The following is a 23961-nucleotide window of genomic DNA, read 5'->3' as shown; positions in this document are numbered from 1 at the left end:
ATGTCTCAACAAGCAAGTATTGTTTTACTTTTCTCTTACTATTTATCTTCTTTATGCTACATTTTTTCTACAAAGATTGCAATGGTATAATCAAGATTTTCAAAAAAAAAAAAAAAAAGAGAGAGAGAGAGAGAGAGAGAGATTCACTCAAAGATAAAAGTACTATGCTGCTCATATATCAACAGTTCAATCTTGAGCAAGACAGTGAAATAAGAATTGCATTTTATTTATTTATTTATTTTTTTTACTCCAAAGAAAATGGATCATCACATATTATAAAATTAAGTGGAGCTTCGAAAATTTCGTTCAAGATCAACTGAGGCTCAGAGGGCCTCTTCTGCTACCGAATTGTTCAGAACAAAGCTAACAACTAGACTGAATAATAAGAGTATAGATTGCTTATTTTGTATAATTATTACTAATATCAATTAAAAATAACTAATTTTTAGATTTCTTTCAAATTTGAATGCATTTCTATTAGTTGAATGTGTTTCTATTATTTCTATTAATAGCATTTCTATTATTAGGTTCCTGGGATTTCCCAGAAACCCTAGTTTGAAGCAGGCTCAGGTTGGGAGTGCGATTGTGACACAGGTGAGCATGTCTCAAATTGAAGCACATTTATCTGCTTCAATTTGAGACATGCTCACCTGTGAGCTGACACTATAGCAGGGGGGAGTGGGTGAAAAAAAAGAGAAATATACTCTTTGATACTACATTCTGCAATTATTATTTGTGCATTTACAAGTCTGATGTTAAATCTTTTCAAATTTTAGGAAGGTTCTTGAGTTTTCGAAACTTCAAAGCTTAGAAGATTGCTTAAAACACTTTTCTTTAAATCTGAAATTTGTATTGAAGTATATTTTTAGGTAATAAAACAAAATGGAAGTATTCCTTATAAAAATTCTGAAAAATGATTTATAAGTGTAGTATTTATATAATTAATATAATCATTAAATAGATGAAAAAACATAGTAAATCACAAATAAGTACCTTCTTCTTATCAAATTCTTCTTCGACTAAAGCTCCAACTCCAAATTCTTCATCCATTTCTTCAAGTAATTTAGCCTATACGAGGAACATTGAAATGCATTTTTCTTATATACTTTTTATAAATATTTGCATTTTATAGAAGTTATGTACTTAAGAGGAAATAAATAAATAAATAAAAAAGATTTTCTCAGAAATGTATGCATATATACATAAATGTTAAATCATAATCTTCAACAAAAATTGAAAGGACAAGTAAAAGCCATTACCTCTCTCTATATAATTACTAATTATACTTATAAAATATTTACATATTAAACTATTAGTTATATTCTTAAAAATTACAATCCAACTTTAAAAGTGTAAGAAGCACATAATTAATTATTTTGGCTTAATTATTTGGGGTCAACATACATAAAATACTTTATAATCTACTAATAAATAATCGTGTTAATATTAAAAGCTATGTTGAGTAATCTAAATGGCATGAGAACTTTAATGAAAATAGAAAATTTAATCCAAATCGAATCTTTTCTTGAAATATTATTACTCTAAAGAATTTTTCTTATAAGAATATATTTTAAACTCAGTGCCTTTTTCTGTAACACAAAGCTGCAATATTCCAAGACTGTATGATTCACAAAATGAGGCACATTTAAAAAATTTACAGTAACAAATGTGAAAAAAAAAAAAAAAAAATTGCTTGAAAAAAGATTTTTTTTTTTTTTTTTTTCAAGAAATGGCCAGTTTTTACTGCAATGAATTGGAAGAGATACATTTCATAACATAACCTATTTGAATATGAATAAAATATGCTAACTAATCAATGTCTTCTGATTCACACTTTCTTTCTTTTTTTTTTTTTTAAAAAAATTCACCAGAAAATCTTAACAATCTGCCCTTATATATTGAACATGCGTGAATTCACATTTTACAGTAAAAATCAGTCACAAAGACTTCCAGGAAACTAAAAAGATACTGCTGAAGTAGAAAATGATTTGAATTCATCCTATTTCACAAAAACTTGATAATAGTTTGCAAATTTCATTCCAGCTTTTATGTATTTTGTATTTGCATAGTGCCTAAATATAACTTCATAAAAGTAGCATGTATATTTAGGATAATATAAAGGATTTATTTTTTTTAAATTCATTTAATTTTAATTTTATTCTTAACAAATCAGTGAAACATTATAAATTTGATTCTGTTTCATGAACCTAAAAATTACTAGATACTCTTAATTATATAGAGCATATAAAGTAATATAATTTCACAATTCTAATATTACTGTAAATAATAAAAAAAAAAACTTCTTTTTTTTACCATGATGCTTTATTTTTTGCAATTTTAATTCAGTACTTAATTTATGAATATATTCAGCATATTTCTGATTTCATTGCAATTCAATTTACATAAAGATTCAAGTTTAAAAGGTACTAAATTGTGGAATCTCTTATTTTTGTTTTAGAGAGCAACTGAGGTCACTGCATTGATATTTATCTGAATATCAATGGTATTCATTCAATTTTTTTTTAAATAAGTTACCATATAAATTTGGCTTTTAAAATTATGAAAGAAAAAAGACGATGTTTCAAACATACACAGTTAAAAATTATTTTTTTACAAATATTCAAATTTCTTAGAGTATTCAAAACACATTTAATTTTAACATTATTGATTGCCCATTGTTATGACTTGGTTGATATTTATGAGTAAAAAAACATGAGGGAAAATTTGGAATACTTTAATAAATAAATAACTACACAGCAAACTAATAATGAATGATGCAGATAATTTTCTGGGGAAAAGAGGAGAGTCCAAATCCATTCTTTCTTCAATTTTTGGTTAAGCCCTTTAAATGCCTTTGTGTCAACAAATATTTACTGTGAAATGTGAGTTCTTGCATATTCTTTGTATGGTCAAAAATCAAAGGCAGATTGTTAAGCCTTTCTGGAGAAATTTAAAAACATTTGCAAATATGAAAATATTCAGAAATTTTTCATTAGATAATGCCGATTGCAAAGAAAATATTAGTAAATATTTTGTTAAAATTTATTGGGATTTTGAAAAGCAACAAAAGTAGCAGTAGGAAACATCCAAAATAAGTAACAGTAAAGGTGAGAAATATTTGCAACATAAATAATTAAACTTTTTTCTAAATTTCAAAAGAAAAATTTGAATTCCAACTTTATACTTTTAAAAGTAAGCTAATTATTTGAATGAAAAAAGAAGAAAAATAAAATGTGCTATCCCGTTCATCATCTTCTACATATCAAACACTGCTGTATGTCAAACCTTCTCTATCATGACATGAAAAATTAAGAAATAAGTTAAATAATAAATTTAAAAAGTTTTAAAAGACATTTTTATTAGAATATTAAAATATTGAAGAAAACTTCTGTTTAATATTCAAAATTTAAAGTAATAAATAACAAAAACAATCTATTTTAATTATTTATATTTTAAAATCTATAATCAAGATGACACAAGCTAGGAACACCCCCTCCCCCGAACTTATTTTATAACTTTGCCAAACAAAAACACCAAGTTAATGATAAAATGAATAATTTATATGAAAAGTGCTTCAGATATTGAAAATATTGTAGAGTTATTAAATGAATTAATTTGCTTCATGGATGATAAAATTCTATTCTAAAAATACTGAAATCCACAATTTTGCTGTATAATTCATTTGTTATTATAAATATTAAACCATGGAATTCTTTTTTTGTATAACTTACTACCAAATAATGCTTTTAGTATGAAATCAAAATTTAACTGATTAATTCATAATGTAATTTTGAAAATATTAAAACAGTGTATTGTCACCAGGAAGATTAAAAAAAATAATAATAAAGCTATAAAATAAGCATATCAAGAAGTGAGTGACCAATATATTACAAAATTTTACCTTTACACCATGTAACAAGTCAAGTTAAATAAAATATAGAAATAAAAAAAAAAAAGAAAAAGAAAAGATTTAAAACTCTTAAAAGAAAGGATATATAAGTACAAGAAAATTTTTTTTTTAAATACCCTTTTCTCTGCTTCTAGTTTCTCTTGCATTAATCTTTGATGTTTTAACACCCAGGCTGCGGAAGATTCATCTTCTGAATCTGAATCAGCAATTCCTTTAGTTTTTCTGGGAAAAAAAAAAAAAAAAAAAAAAAAGTCATTGGCCTTCTAATTTAGACTATAAAATTATAATAGAGAAAAATCAACAATTTTCTGATAGCTTAACTAATATAAAAATTAAGATAAAATAGAATAAACCTGCTATTTCTCACTAATATCAGAAACTTAAGATGTCTATAGGGAAACCTGGGAGACTTGACATGAGATAATTTTTTCGAATTGTGCGTCAGTTGATAATTTGCTAGCAGGATCTTTTATTCATGAAAGTCTCAATCCATAGACAAACTTGAACAAAATTGATTTCATGAAATATTGTATGCTTAGTCATATCAAATATGAGTAAAAATTTTCTTTTAAAAACAGAATCTGATATTAGCAATAAAAGTATCATAAAAAATTATAGCTAAATTCAATATTTATGCTTGGGCAATAGCTACTCTCAAATTAATGGAAACATTATATATATATATATATATATATATATATATATATATATATATATATATATATATATATATATATATATATATAATCATTATTAAAAGAGAAAATTGAATGCGAAACTTCAATCTGTCGATTTAATTTACCTGAGCTTTTCTTCAATGGCTCTCTTTTCCTTTATTACTCTTAGTTTTTCACGAAGATCTTCTGCTTTCTTTTTTTCACTCAGATTTTCAGTTTTAACAAAAACTTCAGCAGGCTTTGAAGGTTCTTGGTCTTCAGTCTCATCACCTAAATAACATTCAAATATTAAAAAAAATTAATTTGGTTGGAATAGATTTCAAGCTATCATTTATAACTGAGCACCAAAGTGAGATTATATAACTATTTAAAATATAAGTATATATGTCCGATAAAAATTTGCTAAAATGAAATCTTGGATGGAAAATGGGATGATGATCAAACACATGAAATAACGATTATTCCCAGAGAATTATCCATCTACATCTAATATCATTACAAAACCTCCTTTTTCTCAATTCTTCAGTGTTTTTGAGTTGGAAAAAGAAAGCAGCAGCAAAACTGAAGTTTGAAATAAGCTGCAAGCTCCCATACAATGCTTTTTTTTTAAATATATATATTATTGCTCTCTTAATTTCCTAATTAAATTCATCAGAAACAAAACTGTTTAAAGCCCGCATAGAGAAGCTATAAATTTCAGATTTAATATGTCAGAATTCCTTCAAAAGAAAATTAAATGTGGGGGGGGAAGGAATTTTTGGCTGAAAGCAATATAATTAGTATTCTCTTTGAATTTCTTCTACCATCATGCATAATATTTAATTCAGCAAAATTAAAAAGATTTCTTTTCAAAATCAGTTGTAAATATTTGTATATTTAATGAAAAATAATGATTATTTATGATAGATGGAAATGTTTCATAGCAAAATGAAAAAGACTCAAGAGCATTCAATTTTCATAGACCATCTCTACAGTTAGTAACCAGGGATGTTTCCAGGCAACGAATTAAATCATTTATTTTTGCTAGCATTCATTTAAACTAATAATGACAGTAATATAATTATTGTCATTATTTTTATTATATTTATTTATTAATATAAAAAGCAGATACATGTATTAATTTTACTTATAATATAGTAAATTGACAGACAGAAAAAATCAGACAATTTTTTAAATACAAAATACAGCCATGGAAATGAGAATAAAGAAGCAAACAATTTAAAACATTCAGCAACAAACTCAAGTAAAGAATCAATAGTTAGATTTTATTGATGAAATGAGATTTGTTACAGCTTCACGCCGATAGATGGCGTATCTGTCGAGTACAAAGTTCTGTTAATTCCTTTTTTGTATCAGAACGTAGAGTGTGTAAGAACGATGCTAGCACCTACACGTGGCACCCGATTGTGAGAGGTGTCCTAATCTGTAATAGTCTACATGAAGTAGCACAAAAAACATGTCCGAAAATAAAATGGTGTTCACCAGAAAGAAATGAGTATTATCTGTAGAGAATTACAAGAATCTATAATTATGAACAATAACTAAAAAAATTTCAAATTATTTGAAATAGCTTTGTAAAAATTTAAAAAATGTTCAAACTGTTAATTTTTAATTAAAATTCTTTTTAAAATCCACATATGTGATTTTGTTCAAATTATTAAAAAAAAAAATCCTAACATTCTAATAGGAACAAATGAATACACTGTTTCTAAAAAACTAAGCCTAATATTCACAACCAACTTAGCCAATACTGCCTATAACTGCAATTCAATACAACAGAAAATATTTCAAAATATATAATATAAATATACTCAAAATATAATTCAAAAGAGAAGACAACTGCAGAAAAAAATGAAAATTTCCTTTTGCTTACAATAGTAGTAAATATGCTTAACATTACAATATAATGTGCTTCAATACAATTATTAAGCGTTCCTCATTTTGAAACTGAGTGATCTTTCCTAAAAATATTTCTATAGTTAAAAAAAAAAACATCTAACTAACAAAAATAGTAACATACCAGGAATTTGGCTTTTAACATCTAATGGTTTTAAACCAAGTTTCGCTCGAAGTTTGCTGTAAAAGAAAAAAAAGTATTCATATAAAATAATATATTTATTTTTGATATATGATTTTAAAAAAATCTTGGGTTAAAGAATAATTACAAAAGATTTTTATATGTATAGAATCATTTATATAATTATCAATTTAAACAAGCAAATAATCAATAATAATTAATTAACTAATAAGTTATCACACAATTTATGAAAAGGCAAAAATAATTACTTTGTTTCTTCTATACTCAAAGACAACTGTGGTTCACTGCGTTCTAAAAATAGAGAAAATAAATAAATAAAACTGTAGTAAACTTAAAATAGTTACAATACAAACTTCATGTGCATACATTGGAATATTGAAGATAGAAATGAACATAAAATGAGCACCATGGAAATGGCCTATTTTATAGTCAACATAAAAAATACAATTTATCTTAAAAATTCAAATTGAGAAACACTGGAAACACTAAAATTGAGTACATTTAGACAAGATGATAATGTTTAAACTAAAAATAGCTGTAAAAATTCATGTTTAATATTTAATAGCATTGTGTGATAAATAATACATAATAAATAAAGAGTAAGATGTTTTTCAAAAAAGTAATGATCATCATAATTAATTTTTTCTCAAAACTTAAAAAAATACCAGTGTTTATTTGTTTACTCACTTATTTAAAGTAAGTAGCTTTAGTAAGCAATATAATAACTTTGAATGTAATACTGAATCAAATATTAATCAGTCATTAGACTTCAAATAAGCAGTACAAATCATAAAAAAATATTAACAATTAGTTAAAAAATTAGAATTTTTTATTCTGTAATACACAAAAATAAATTTCTCAAATTTAAAAAAAAAAAAATCCCTAAGATTGCAAAGTACATAGGATAGATATGTTTTCCAAGCAAAAACAATTCATGATTCTTAGTTTTGAATGCAAATAAGCCATAATAAATTTCAATTATAAAAAATGCTGGAACAGTACATATTAAAAACATTTGAATTAACCAAGTTCCACTTCAGTGGAATGGTTAACTGATAATCTTGCAAACATATTTGTAATATTAATTTAGAAAGGCATATTAAAAATAAGTGGTTTTATTCTACAATTACATTTTTTTAATGGGATTTATTAATGTAATGTCAAAACCATTTGTGTTACTTACTTATTAAAAATTATGGTTATCAAAATAACTTTAGGGATGGGGAAAAAAAAATTTATGATACTGAATACAATACTACAGAATATAAAAGTGGTCACAATAATAAAATGCTTTTTCTAAACATCATCATTTGACAAAGGATCAAACAAATCACAGAAACCTGCCTTCATTATGATCTGTACCAGACAGTCATCTTAAAGCTATAATAATAATAATAATTTTTTAATGTAGTTAACATTATTTTAAGTTTATATTCATAAGTGATGTTTAACATGCTTCACAGCAATTTGTTTGTAATTTGTAATATTTTGAAATAACATTGACATATATTTTAATCTCATTAAATATTTTTTTTTTCTTTCCAAGACAATTTCAATCTTTTTTTGTCTTTTAATTAATAACATTGTTTTATAACTTTTTCCAGTCTGAAATACATCAACAGTTTTATAATTTTATGGATTTATAATCCTACAAGAGAAATTTAAGAAAAATTAATTAAAATTAGACTAGCAAATAAGATGATACACATATAATCTTGTTTGTCTATTTCAGTTCATATTTCATTATTGTTATATACATAAATTAAGCTGGACTGATAAAAAAAATTCTGAAGGCTTATTGCATATTCTTATATTTGGATGAGAAGATTGAATTAAGATTTTTATGGATAATAAAACTATTTATACAAGGAAAACATTAATTTGTACCTGGACTTTCATTTCCAAGATCCTTAGGTCTTGAATCTGATCTGGATCGTTTGCTATGAAAACAAAGAAAATTTTTTTCAATCAAAATATTAATGAGAAAAAAATTTACAAAAGAGAAATAAATAAGATAAATTATGATATCTTACCCAGAATCAGATATACTTTGGGATTGAGATCCACTTGCTCCTGCATTATAAAGGGGAAAAAAGTAACCATTACATGTTTTACAATAGAAAAATAAATGCCTTCTTAAATACAGGGTGTCCCAAAAAAATGTATACACACTTTAAATAATTGTAAATTTGGGGTTTATTATAATTCGAATAATTTTCAACATGTAAAAGATTCTACAAATATCATTCTATTGTCTTGTTATCGCATGTTCTCAAACTGATGTCCGTTCTGCTCCAGACACTGCTGACAACACGAAGCGATGGAATAACACACATGATGGAACAATTCCCTTGGGATATTCGTACATTCATGTTCAATGGTTGCCCTCAATTGAACAACTGTTGCAGGTTTATGGACGTCCTGAACAGTGCCATCAGCTTCAAACTTATCTCTAATTCAAGTGATGGTAACTCGTGTAGGTGGTTCTTTCTTAAACTCCCTCTTAAATTGTCTTTGAACTTCTACTGCATTTTCATACTTCCAGTAGCATTTTAGAATAAATTTCCTTTCTTCACATTCAAGTCTGTCTGCCATCACTCGGTTCAATGGGTTCAATCAGTAAAGAAAGAAGAAATAACTTAGTTATCAGCTGCTAAAATGTGTATACATTTTTTTGGGACACCCTGTATGTCAAAATCTTTTTAAAGGATAGTAAATTCAGAGAAAATGATAAAGATAATAATAACAAAACATATTTTATTTATTTTGCTCTTTATACTTAAAATAATTTGTAAACTGCCATAAAATTTTCAGCAAATCTTGTCACATATTTTATACATACATCCAATAAATATAATTAAGTTATAATTTTTAATATGAAAAAAAAAAAAGAATTTTCAATCTTTTATATAAGAGTGCTTACCAATGTCCTCTCCTGAAACTTTTGAACCCAATTTTTCTCGAAGTCTACTATAAGAAAAAAGTTCAGGATTAGTTAATACTGCGTACTCATGCCATATAAATAGAAATAAAATAAATAATTGCAGGCTTGCTTTAAAAATAATTTTATTCTTTACATACCTCCAACATCAACCACATACTCGTCAGTAAAAGTTCTTGCACATATATTACATTTAGAGTAGTATCAACAAATTATTGAAAAAAGATATTTCCAAACATTTTTAATTAATTAAAATAAATATTTTCAGATATTATTCAAAGTTATTTAACATATATTTATTATTGACTAAACATATAATTGAAAAAAAAAATTTTTTTTTTTCAATCACACAGCAAATTGTTGATTACACAAATTACTTATTAGATATTTATAATTTTTTTTCATTAAATAGCAAGCACTTTTGCTTTTTTAAGTCATCATGGCTCAGTTTAATTTCATAATAAATTCTCATATAGATTTTTGTAAAGAAGAGCAACTCTAGTTTAAATATTCCAGTATGAATATAAAAACTCTTCTAGAGTTTTTATATTCATACTGGAACAAAATTCTGCTTTTTTCCTGACTATAGAACTATTCTCTAATTTGTGACCAAGGATTTAGAAAAAGTTATTTTCAGCATATTTTGTAGGATTCCCTCCCCTTAAATTTTTCATAGTTTATCTCCATATACCCATAACTTCAGAGTTCTCACCTAATTTTCGTAGCATATAAGGAAATTGCATAGCTGTAGAAGGGCATGCTATGTATATATTCTATTAAACCTAAATTCTTATTAAATTTTGATGCCAAATGAAATTTAAAATTAGCAAATACATTAGGCATAGAAGTGTACATTAGCACAAAGCAATGAGACTGGACTGAATCAACTACAGAATTCATACACAATGTTAATTCATTTCAAATTAAATAGAAGAGACTGCTTTGTTATTAAAAGATCGGAAATCATAAAACAAATAGTAGATAAAACCCCAATAAAGATTCATTTGAATTTTTTTATAATTTTTTTCAGGAAATACCTTTTTTTGGGCAATAAAAAAATACAGCAATAAATTATCATAACTACATAAAAAATTCTTATCTATTTTGATAGCTGCTAATTTTTCAGACAATTACAATTGTAGTCTTCAGACAAAAGAATCAAAATGACATAAATGGCAAAAGACAAAGACATAATCTATTCATAGATATTTTTAATTGAGCTATTAAAGTGAGTGGCTAAAATTGCAGTAGCTTACCACCAGCGCAAAAAGAATGGCAACATGGTGAGAAGAGGAAACTGGTTCTCGCTGAGAGAAGGGGAAGAACACGACCTTCGACCCTTCATTTTGTCTGGGGAAAGCATGCCGTTAGCGACTTTCTGCATCCCGATAAACTGAATACTGATTTAAAAGATATTTATAGAAATTACCAATTCTGGAGTCACAGAAAAATATACAACATATCTTTGGATATATATATATATATATATATAAAGGTATCAAGGGTAAATAAATTATTGAAATTCAGCTCCTTTTACATTTATATTAAATTTTAATAAAAAGTCCAAAAACAAATAATAAAAAGTATTTTTGCATTTTGAGAACAAAAATCAACTATGTACCATAAAAAATGATTATGTATGTAATTACTCAGTCACAATGGTATTTAAAATTTTATGCTTTTCACTTATGGCAATAGTTTGGTTCATTTCCCATGCTTATTCATCTGCCTGACAAGCTAGCTGCTGCTACAGGCAATTCCATTTATTTATCAGTTCCCACTTCAAATAATTTATCTTTCCATAGTTATGTTACTAGCTATTAAAAACAGGCGCTTTGATAAATTTTCAAATTAGTATGGCTTGTTACCCAATCACACATGGCAATTTCAGATAAAAATAATGATAATTTTCTTACTTAGTTTCCATAAAGCTCTTAGAATCTTCAGCTTTTCTTACTAAAATAAAAATAAATGTATATAATTAGAAAAACAAATTATCAAATATAAAACTTAAAAAACAAAAATAATTATTATTTCTTTAAAATAAAACTACAATAATTTCTTTAATATTAAAACTCACCTGGCTTCTCTTTACCAACATCTAGTGGCTTTAATCCTAATTTTGCTCGCAGTTTGCTGTCAAGATGGGGTAAAAAAAGTACTTTATTATTTCATGTATCTACATCAAAAAGAAATTTATATAAATAATATTCAAAGGGATTTTGTGTTCTATGAGTGGCTAACTAAATTTGAGACATTGAATAAACAGGAATTAATACATTATAAAGTTTAAATATTGGAAAGATTGTGAATTATTGCATATTAGTCGCCTCTGATGACTAGCTAGTTTGCCAAAAATATTGGTTGCGTTTAATTTCATTAAAAATTTTTATGCATTACTTAATGTTCATGATTCTTTCAACAAACTAATTTTAGGCATCAGATAATAATTAGTAAAGCCATGTTATTTTAATTGCTTTGCACTTGTTCAGTTTATACTATAAATGAAAATGTCTAATGACATTATAGTGTCATTAGAAATGAAATTATTCAGGTAATCCATCTTTTAATAATATATTATCTTTCACAATAATGGAACTTCATATTTTTTGTTCCACATTAGCTGCTAGACTAATGATCACATATCAATCTAAATTGTTCACAGTTAGGAATACAAAAATGCAACTATTTGAAAATTAAAATCCCAAACAAAGAAAGTTGGAATTTAACAATTATTATTATGAATATTAAGAAATCAGGGAGATTGCCTATCTTGTGGATAATCATCAAAAATTACCATCACGTAGTAAATAATGGAAGTGTATTATATATTCTTGCCATGCATCATATAGAATTGCACGAACTAGATCCAACTGATAAGAATGAAGAGTCTTAAATGAAGAGTCCATTAATTCCTTGAACTAACATACGAACTAAAGCCTTTGCAAGGTTTAATATTGTTAAATTAGTTCTTTATTTTGAGGCATTATAAGAATTACTTTAGGATTAAATTTCTAATTTTGAACTATACACAGATGACGGGGACAACAACTGAGCTGATAACTCTCTCTATATATACATATACACCATACTGATCCAAATAAAATTAGTGTACATCAAATCCACTACCACAGCATTTCTTCAGCGGAATAAATTTTGAACTTGAAAACCTCTAGCCTCAAAACTGAGAGCATACCAACAAGCCATCACAGCCCTAACATTTGAGGGAAGAAGAAAAGAGAAGTTGCTTTAACAGGAAGGAAATAAACATCTTATCTTGGCTATTTAAACATCAATTTTTTGTAAATAATTTTCTTTATATACAAATGAATCCAATGGTAAAACTAATAAACATGAATTTGAGGAAAGCAGAGATATTACATAAATTAGAAAAATTATATTATTTGTAGAGCACATAAGATTTAAATGCCGAAAGACTGTTTTCAGTGCTCATATTTTTTAAATGCTTGGTTATAGTTAAAAATATTTTTGTATTAATTACAGTTTAATCATTTACACTTTATTTTAAAGATGAAGTTTTATGGAACTGATAGAAAATTAAAGATACATTGTACAATGAGCAGAATGGTGTAAGGTCTCCTTAATAGTTATGAGGGAATTATATAACTATCAAAATCTGAAGCTTAAAAATATTTTGCTGAAGAAGCTATTAACAGACAAGCTACATAAAATATTTAATTGAAAATTTTAGCAAATATTAATACTGGCAAACTGGCTAGTCACCAAAGGTGACTAGTCTGCAACAGGATCTGAATCCATGAAATGAATCGATTCAACAAATCACTAGTAAACAAAATGAACGATAGCTCACTGATGTATGATAATCACTTCTTTATCTTCAGTATCCTCTAAGTGTGATTCATAAATACCAATAATATAAATATAAATAAATTGGTGACATCCTGATTATTCTGAAACTGTATCATTTTCTCAAGAAACTGAAAAGATAACTTTGTAAAATGATGCAGTGAAGTTTAAACTCTTTTCAATATTTTTTTAAAAATTGGTATTTACACATTATAGTGGTTCTTGCTTCAATCAACTGATATACATCAGCATAATGATTGCATTATGTATATAGATCTTAGCAAATTAAGCCATCTTAAGGGCAGCAAGTAGTATGGGGCTGCTTTAGTATGCAAGTACCAAAAAAAAAAAAAAAAAAAAAAAAAAAATCTATGTTATATCACAAATGAAATTGTATAAAGCATAAGAGTTTATAGATTACGGGTACTTGTGAATTAACTGCATGCTTCTGGCAAATTTTAAACTTAACTACATGATTTCAGCAAACATAATCAAACAAGATATCTTGGACGATTAATTGCTAATTTCAATAAATACATTTTCGGTGACATCTTATAATTAATTCCTAGTATTTTGTTAATACACAAATATTAGTTAAGCATATACATCACATTAACATTCTAATTTATTTGTAATTAAATGAGAATTTTACACAAGAGTAGTTTATCAGATTTTTACAATGGAGGTACAATCACCCCTAGTTTTAATAACTGTTCATAATGTATTGCAGTTATAATTGTAACAAAATATAGCTACAGCAAAAAAAAATTACAGATCTATTTAACTCAAAAAAACAAAAATGACTTACTTAGTTTCAGCAATGCTCAGTGATAACTGTGGTTCAGTGTGACCTACAAAAATAAATTATATTAAAATTTATCTAAAAATTCCAAATTATTTAAAGAAACAAGATTGTTTAACAGTAAAATTCTAGTTTAGTGTATCTTTTACTTTGCCTAACAAGATGGCTAACCAAATAAACAATATTAAGAAACAGTTACAGTTATCAATTTTTGTATTAAAATCTAAAGCTTTACTGATCACAACTGTTTTATCTAATAAAATTTCTTTTTTAATTCTTTATACGTCACTATTGGAGAATCTCCTTTGAATTCTAAAATAAAGAACTTTTCCAAACCAGATGTACCAATCTGTGATTTTGTCAATAAAATTAGCAGAAGATAGTAGATATTATTTAACTTTAAAAACAGAAACATCCTATAACCTCAATAACAGTGGAAACAGGAACCTAGTAGCTTTGTTAACATATTTTATATAAGGATTCTAAGACTAAGAGAAACAGTAATGGGAAAAAGAAAAAAAGCATTTGCTTCTAGTAACTTCACCAATATACAATGATACTTTTCTTAAGAAGAAATGTTAAAGAATAAATACAGTTACTCAGCTCAACTAATTCTTCATTTGAGAAGGGAGCAGTTTAGTAATTTCTAGGAAAAAAGAAGGTGCCAGTTTCCAGTGTTATAAACATTGTCCTGCCAGTGCGGCATATACTCTCTCATATTAGGCATCAAATTCTCCAATGCTATGCCTTCGATAACATTTGTGATCATCCCAATTATCAGACATCAATTCTTGAATAATCACTAATGTATCAAAAGGTCATAGAAAAACAAGAAAAAATAACAATATATCACGAGAATTTACTCAGAATGATAATTTTGAAACAAAGGAATAAAGATAGATTATTTCAAAAATCTCGAGCAGATACTTTTAATTTTTGAAAAAAAATCCTGAACTGATTATTTTAATTCGAATAAATTATTTCAGTAAGAATTGCAAAAGAATAAATATTATTTGTCCTTATTTCACTTTAAAAAGAACAATAAATTGCTTTATTCACAAGAATACTTTCAATTATAACACATAATCAAATTTTTTAATAAATATTCACTTTCCAATTTTTAAAAAAATTTCAATTATTACATGATTTTGTCGTAAATGTACAACTCAACAAGTAAAATAAATAAACAAAGCAACATTAATTACAAAACTGATGATAAATTTGGGGCAACTAAATTAGGACTAAACTACCAAAATCAACTTAAGAGTTCCTTAATAAAATGATAATTCATGAGAATGGTTACAATGCAAAGCAGAACATATTTCTTCCAACCTAAAATTATTTTAAAATATTTTTAATGAAAAAATTATGCGATTCTGGAAGGAAATTCATTGCTAAGATTCGAAACTTGGTTCTTTTTCATACACTTCCTAAGTTGTATACATCTTATTCTATCCCCCAAATTGTATTGTAAATTCAATAAAGTTACAACATATTATACATATTATAAAATCTACCTTCAGCTCTGTCTTCATCTACAGGCTCCTCTTTTATTTTAACATCAGTGATATAAGGTATTTGTGAAGTTTCAGCAGGAGGCGACTGATTTCTCTTTACAACGTCCCGAATCCCGTGTTCTTCCAGCAATTGTTCTGTAGCAAACTTTTCGAGAGAATCTTCATTTTCTCCAATGCTTTGTCGTTTCTTCAAATCGTCTTTATGCTTTTTGGAAGAACGCTTCAAAGAAGAGAACTCGGAGTTCTCGGAAAGTTTGGAATCTAGTAACTGATCAACATCAAATTCTTCATCCAAAATAGTACCAGGCTGTGTTTTGTTAGAACTATTTTCACGATTTCCTGACAAGATTTCTTCATCATCTGAAATGCGACGTCTTTTTGTTAACTGCATATCACTCTCAGGGCTTCCAGGTTCGGGGCTTTTTCGTTTATCCCGACGATGGCTTGACTTATGACTCTTTTTGTGGGAATCTCGATCTCTTTCGCGAGAGCGAGAACGATCCCTTTTATGCTTCTTTCGGTCCCGCTTTTCCTTGTGTTTTTTCGATGAGCCCATTATGTAAACTTTAACAATTCTAAAAAGAAAATTTTACTTTCGCTTGTAGACAAGATCCACACAGATATATTAATAATAAATACACACAAGAATCACTTCACATCATTTCAGAAATATGATTTCTTCATGTTGCCACTGAAGTTGTGAAATAATGAATATTTCTGCATAGAAAGTTTATTTGTGCCAGAAATTTTCCTTTTAAATATCTTCATACTTTCAACTGAAAAAGAAGAATCAAATTATTCGAAATACTATTAACGAATTTTATACGCAATATTAACCTCATATTTATGTTTTTCCTCAAATACACAAAGGTTGAATCGAAATGTAGAGATAACTAATAGCGATTAACCATTATAAATATTATGATTCGAAATTTAAAATCAAGCTGTAACTAAAATTATATGAAAATATTTTAGGAACATTTAAAGTGATATTTTTCTTTCTCTTTAGCACTATCAAAGCTCTGAAGAGTTAGGAATCAATAATCAAAATAACGCACTTTATAAATGAGTAGAGACGCGCGATCACTAATATTTTGTATTTATATAAAAGACATATTGTTTATATTATTTAAATATTTTGATATTGTTATTTTTAAATACCTATTCCAAATAACTGTTATTTCAATTAAAATTGAAATATCAAAAAAAAATTTAACTTAAAAAAAAGTAAAACAAAGAAACTGCAATTTCTTTTTTATATGCATATTTTCTTTTAAGATTATAATTTTAATTATGTATTCTGTCAATAAAAGGTACTTTAACTAAAATCTAGTCTAGGACGTAGCAGCGATATGGCGATATCGGATCATTATAGTGGAATCATTCAAAACATTCGAAGAATAAAATGAACAGCCATTCCCTTTACAGCATTTCTGAAATTCACACTTCGGATAGTATTCAGAAAGTATTCTCTTTCCTTCTGTGGTCAACAATTGAATTAAGAGCGTCTTCTTACCCTGTCTTCACCGATACTTACCATAAGAAACGAAATTTCTTTCGAAGATGTCGTCGTGTTCAAAAGAGCGTTTCTTTCTGTTTATATTTTCATTATTTCAGAAAAAAATGTCTTCATCATTAGGAGGAAAAATATTGTTATATATATAGAGTAATGATTGAACAGCTTGGTTTTGGTATAGCAAGGAATAAATGGCGTTAGGCTCATAATATATTTCCCCCTTCTTGCAATTGTTGTATTTCATGTGTAAATGAGCCGGAATAGCCTAATTGCTACGGCATTGGATTCTCATCCCTTGGGATGTGAGTTCAAACCCCGCTAGCCAAGGATTTTCCGTGTACATGGTGACTGGTGCACTTATAAATCTGTCGTAGCTACAAAATCCTCCAAGTCGAAACAATATTCCTGTGAGTACTGGATCAGAGGTGATCATTCTCTGATTCAGATCTAAATTACGATCTGTGGATGAGTGAATGAAATGTATGAATGAAATCCGCCCCGTGAAAAGAGGTGTGACGCATGAGTAGCTAAGGTGTACTCTTGACCCTAGATGGCGCTGCTGAAACAAGAGATGCTAAAACTCGGCTTAAAATCGCTGACTTCCTCAGTGGGCTTGTCTATGAGAAATGCCATAAGCAAAAATAACAATGGCGCTAGGGCATAGAAGTAATTTTTTCTCTTTCCTCATTTTTCTAATCATTAAAATGGCTTGATTGTGATCTTTAGAAACACGCAACATCCCCCTGATGCAAGAAAATATTAATTAATAGGTGTCAAAAAATTCAGTGATTAAAGAAAAAATTCCAGACGGCTCTTATGAAAAACAATTTTTTTGGAGGGGGGGGGGTTAAGAGATGAATTTTCTTGGTGATTGGGAGTGAACTTGTTCAAAGATTTATTCTGTGAGTTGAATATTTCAAACAGTGCACTAGAATATGTTTAGGGTTATGTTCTTGGTTACTAAAGACACGTTCTTCCATCATATTTGGTCAGTAAAATTGGTGCTCACTAGAGTTTTGTTTCACGATCCATAAGACAGGCTCCCGGAGCTCAGCCACTTGACTCCCGCAGCTTCTTGGAATGTCTTTTTTTTTGGAAAGTGAATTGTCACCACCTCTGTGGTGAAATGGATGTTCACCTAAATACCGATGGATTGCTTTTCTCGAGATTAATCGGATAGAATAAAATCGAAACGAATCATTTTATCAATTGAATTTTTGGTTCAAAAATTATATTGGAAAACTCTATCGTTAAATTCATATCAATAATTGATTAACATCTCTCGTCAGTAGTATTCATTTGTTACCTTTGCGATTTTTTTTTTGGTAATCCATACAGAATTAGTTAAATATTCGTCATCCCTCATTAAATATTCTAGAATCACTTCACTTAAAGCTACTGTCATATGCCAGATGTACTGCGCCATTTCTCTTGAAAATGACCGGATGTTTCGGTTTTTAACTCTTCGTCAGGTTTATAAAATAAAAAAAAATATCTCAGATTTTTCACTTACAAGCAAAAGAGTTTTATTAAAAGTTTCTATAAAAACGATTAATAAGAATTTAATGTAATCAAGGGTTCTTAAAAATTACCCTTCACTTAGTAAGCACAGAAAATTGTCAAATATTTTGTAATTAATAACAATGCATATATCATAACTACATTATTCCACGATCATATATCTCTTTGTAAAGTGATCAGATTTATCTGATTAGTAGGAACAATTTCTATTTTTTAACATTTTCTTCCAACATTGAACTTCTCTATACCGATAATATTCTGGACTGAAATTCAAGAAAGCACTTCGTTTTAGCTTTCATAATTGTCTACAGAATCAACTTATTTAAAAAAGGCTTATAAGCAATGTTGAAATTTCGTTTCATTGCAAAAAAAGAAAAAAAATGAGATTGCTTTTAGCACAAAAAAGGGAAAAAGTTTTCTTATTAACATTCTGGAAATTAAAAACAAAATTACGAGATAGGAGGCACCGATAAAAATACTCTCAGTGAATTGGAACTTATACATTTATAATGTTCTCTAATTCTTATTTAGTAACTATTTTGATAATATTTTTATAATGCTCTTCTACTATTGTTTTTTCAACCTTTTATTTTTTGTACTTATCTCCAGAATTTTAGATGAAGAAATAGTTTTTCCTTTTTAATAAACCGATAAGAATATTATTTTATATTTATTATTATCATCCTTTTGCAACCATCTGGTTCACAGGGAATACTGGTTGTATTTGAATTCAATTATTCTTTTATGGATAGCTTTATGTTTATGTTTCCCTCAACAAGATATTTTAAAAATTCAAAATATAATGGACATTAATATTATTTTTATAGTGTTGTACCTGTTTCTCTTATCATGTTAATGAACTTTCCCAACTGAGTCAAGTTCCATAATATCGTAGTAGAATTAAAAACGTATCTGTCTCAGTAATCCATCTACAAATTGTACCTTGATTTCACAATAATAAAATTTCACTTTCTGATTCTTCATATCAGCTGCACAAGCAATTAAAAGAATCAGTGCTCTTTTTCTTTCAATAACAGAAGAAAGGCAATTATTTAAATGTTTGATGAACCAATGAAAATTATTTGAATTTCATTGCTGCCATGAAATCTATAGTTAAAAATAATACAAAAAAGTTTAAATATTGTCAAAATTCAAAAAATTTGTACTGCAACTAAATTTGCAATTTTTGAAAAAGTAATATTATTATTTTTAAGATGATAAAAAATTAGTTATAAAAATAATATCTTCATGACTTATTGAAGAAAAATATCGAAATTTGTAAATTTTAAACTAATTAAAATTTCAAACAAGTTGTTCTGATGTGCACATTCCCTTTCATGAAATTACATTTGTACCGAATTTGGTGGCTCCGCATCTTACAGTCTATCCTTTAGAATATCCTTTCTATTTTTTTCTCCGCTTCAGTAACTTTAAAAGATGAAGATAATTACTGTTGCACTAAACATGAAAAAATAAGTGTGCAGATTCTACCCGTTGTAGCAAATTATTGCATTATAATTATTTGTTTACCTTTGTTTTATTTTTAAAATTTCTTTTTAATTATATAACATGGATAAAGAGTAAAATGAATATTTATGCTATTATTATAATTTTCATGCCTTGAAAAACCACTTACTTATGAGATCAGTTATCAAAATACTGATATGATTTGGTGCAAAACATGCATCAAAATATTTTTTAAAAATTTTACATAGATTAAGGAAAACATCGTATAAAAATGAAAGTGAATAATATTACAGTGGTGCAAAAATGGATTTTATATGATAATATGTATGAGTGAAAAGATGTAAGAATATTGATTAAATTTTAATTAAAAAATATTTCCTTAGTGAACATCTAACTACCAGGAAGTAACTATCTGCCAAATCTGACGCAGCTAGAATTTTCTGTCGATACACCTGAATGCTTCAACGATTATTTATTATTATTTTTTTTTTGTATCATGCATTTTGCAATTTACACGTGATGTCATCCTCTAAACAGTATCATGTTTTTAACAAATTGAGGACTATATTATTTGGGAGTCACTATACCCTCAGCTCTTTCTGCTTTTATTTATTCTTCACGTATCTCACATTTCTATCTGTCAAACTGCTTGTGTTTTATCACAACATGGTGTCATCAACCAAAAAATATATGTATCGCTTTCTTACATTCTATGAGTCTTCATTCGTTTAGTTCATACACGGCTCTCATAGGCAGCTTTATCAACTAAACCGAGAACTCGGCTATTTTCTGGATAGGTGTTTCCTCATTTTTCCGTTTGAACGGAACTTGAAAAAAGAGCAATGAATTTCAGTGCTAGAATTTCAAAGTCTGGTAGAATTCGAATTCTCCAAATATAACGTTTTATATTCAAAAAGTTTGTTTTGATAAAGTAAACACATTCGAAAAATAGATTGTGAAGTTTGCAAAATTGTGATGAATAACATATGTATAAGCCTGAAAAAAAGATATGTGTTTGATCTTGAGGTGAGATTTCAATTGACAACTCAAAAATTCAACTTAAATAAGCTATTCTAATCACTATTAGGAGAATTTGACTGCTCCCTCAGCACACTAAAATTACCTTTCATTCCTGTTCGAACTAACTGCATTACTCTTTCTTTGAGATAATTCGAATTCTCATCGATTCTAAGTATACAGCGCTTTATATCTCAAATCTTTAAATTGATTAAACCAAATCCCTCGAAAATTGATTATAGACTTTGAGAAGAAAGGAGAAATTCTGTATTAAAAAAAATAATGAAATAAAATATTTACGCTCGAAGCGAGATTCGATTCAAACAACTAACTTTTTCCACTAAACCGAAAACTCGACTGCTCTCTCGACATATTAAAAATACCGCTTAATTTCTAATTCTTGTCCGAACATGAAAGTGGAGCTTGAGTGATGGCGCAGTGTATTCCTATTACAAGGTTTCAGAGTCTCGGCGAATTCGAATTATCCGCAGATACTGTTTTACAGCCAAAATTTTTATTTCATTGAACAAAATAAATGGGAAATTGATTACGAAATTTCTAAGATTGAAATGAAAATTATATTTATAAGATAAAAAAGAGAATAATTACTCGTGCTTGAAATGAGATTTGTGCTAATAACTCAAAAATTCGACTCTGAGAACTTGATAAATTTCTGGACACGCTAAAGCTATGTAGCGGGTTGTTATGAGCGAGGATAGAACCTGGGACCTCGTGGTTCGCAGCCGAGTAACAAGACCACAAGACAAAAGCAAACGTCCGTGTTTCGTAGCTGTTAACTGGCTTATAAGCTCTTTACCACAGTACTTAACTTGGGAAGTACGTCAGGTCATCGATGAGAGGAGCCAGACCTCCAGTATTTCGTGTACCCACGAGAGTGGCGAGAACCCCCCCACCATACCGGAAGCCCCTGGGACGAAGAATTAATACGAAACAATTTTAAAACGAAAGTATCATATCTAATATTTCTCCATGTTAAACCACTTTTTTTGTTTGATAGGACATATTTTGAATAAGTTTCAACAAGGTTGTTAATTAATTGCAAAATCAGCTTTTTAATAAAATGGTTTCAAGAATATTTTTTTCTAATTTTCATTTGTTCTACTGATTTATACAAACTTGTTCTACATCTCAGTTTTTTCCAGTTCATTTTCTAATTTGCTAAGGACAATTAATAGTATAACTTTATACTATAAGCATTATATTTGCTGCAAACAAGTAAGTCACTGGAATTTCAATATTGTTTTCTTTCTATTTGAATATTTTTTTAAGGAAAAAAAATTCTCATAATATGAGCAGTAGCAATCTTGTTAATTCAACGGATAGTCCAATTTCAATATTAGATTGATCAATTTTAAATAAATCAAATGCATCTTTTAAGTTCTATATTAATAGAGATTTCTGCAAAATTGCATTTTTATTGGTTTCTAGATTTAGAACGGGATTTTTTTTTTTTTTTTCCGCGCCAGGAAACTTTCCTGACACATCATCTTGATATTAGTTTTCTCACACGCGGCAACTTTGAAAAAGCCATTCTTCTTCTGAGATTTAGTACATGGAATAAAAAGATATATTTGAAACAAATTTCTCCATAACTGCTTGCCTTTTCTTTGGATTAGATGACAAAGATTTATTAACTTCTTTTACAGCTATCTGTGAGATGTGTGAATGTGCCCTCCTGTAAAAAGGGACTGTGCAAGCGAATGTGATACGTGAGTAGCAAAATCGTACTCTTGCCCTAGTTGGCGCTACTAAAAACAAGAGACGCTCTCTCCCGTCTTAAAATGGCTGAATTCGAAATCAGCGGGCTTGTCCATGGCAAGTACCATCAGAAACAACAACAACAACAGCTTTTGGTGAAGAATAAGCTCAGAAGTCGGTTGTTGAATTATAACAGACTCGGAAGACTTTTTCGTTCTCATTTTTCTTATTTTCAGTTTTGCTGTTTTAATTTTCTTTTCTAATTTTAAAGTACTACATCCATCTTTTGATTTTTATTTTATTTCACTTTGTCCAGCACGATTCTTCCTTTTCCTCTCTGCTGCACTTGCTCCCACCCTTTTGGTTTTAAAAAATATATAATTTAAAAAAATATACTAGCAATACTTTTTGATATTTTATAAGGGCGAAGTTATTTTAAAGAGTTAAAAATAATGTGACTTACGTTATAATAAGTCACATTTAATAAATTACATTAGTCAAAGTTCTAAATCAGTAATAAATAAAACTGTATTAACACTTTTAAATGATTCATATAAAATAACTAACAAGTTAAGAAAATTTGCAAAATATAAATTATAGTAGTATACTATCTGTAATTGAAAAGAGAAAATTAAAATTTCGTCACTAATGTAAAAGAGAACTTTGCTAATAAAAATATAATTATCTCTTAAAATATTCAGAAATTATTTTTTAATAGGAAGTTAGCCATACAATCTACTAACATTCATTGAACAGGAAAACGAAAATAACTTTATATATATGTAAAAAAAAGTTATGAATTACGTAGAAAAAACGGGCTTAAAAACATGCGTGGGAGTATAAAAAGCATGTGTTTATTATAAAATAAAATTCAAATAAACCACTATTATCAGGTCTAGAAACTAAAAAACTGATTCCACTGAAAAAAAAATGATATATCACAATTACAGATAAATTTTACCTAGGTATAAAAAGTATCTCTTTTCATGGAATGACCCTCCACTTCAA

The 23961-nt window shown here is 27.6% G+C and overlaps 1 protein-coding gene across 3 annotated transcripts in view; it reads right to left on the bottom strand.

The window, feature by feature from the left end:
- Window positions 1-16375, bottom strand: part of LOC129984164 (U4/U6.U5 tri-snRNP-associated protein 1-like) — a 38959-nt gene extending 22584 nt beyond the window's left edge. Inside the window, exons 1-12 of one of the 3 annotated variants that reach the window (XM_056093968.1) lie at window positions 15714-16375; window positions 14203-14245; window positions 11647-11702; window positions 11483-11522; window positions 9549-9595; window positions 8659-8698; window positions 8513-8565; window positions 6874-6916; window positions 6608-6663; window positions 4713-4857; window positions 4027-4132; window positions 994-1068 (exon numbers count right to left, since the gene is read on the bottom strand). In XM_056093968.1, the coding sequence (XP_055949943.1) occupies window positions 994-1068; window positions 4027-4132; window positions 4713-4857; window positions 6608-6663; window positions 6874-6916; window positions 8513-8565; window positions 8659-8698; window positions 9549-9595; window positions 11483-11522; window positions 11647-11702; window positions 14203-14245; window positions 15714-16269 (1260 nt within the window). In that variant the 5' untranslated portion in view covers window positions 16270-16375. The remainder of the gene's footprint in view (window positions 1-993; window positions 1069-4026; window positions 4133-4712; window positions 4858-6607; window positions 6664-6873; window positions 6917-8512; window positions 8566-8658; window positions 8699-9548; window positions 9596-11482; window positions 11523-11646; window positions 11703-14202; window positions 14246-15713) is intronic. The other 2 variants (XM_056093966.1, XM_056093967.1) reach the window with 2 other exon arrangements.
- Between the last annotated feature and the right edge of the window lie 7586 nt (window positions 16376-23961).

This window comes from Argiope bruennichi, chromosome 9 (assembly GCF_947563725.1).
Source record: "Argiope bruennichi chromosome 9, qqArgBrue1.1, whole genome shotgun sequence".
Taxonomy (NCBI): Eukaryota; Metazoa; Arthropoda; class Arachnida; order Araneae; family Araneidae; genus Argiope; species Argiope bruennichi.
This window is presented reverse-complemented; position numbering and strand designations above follow the sequence as displayed.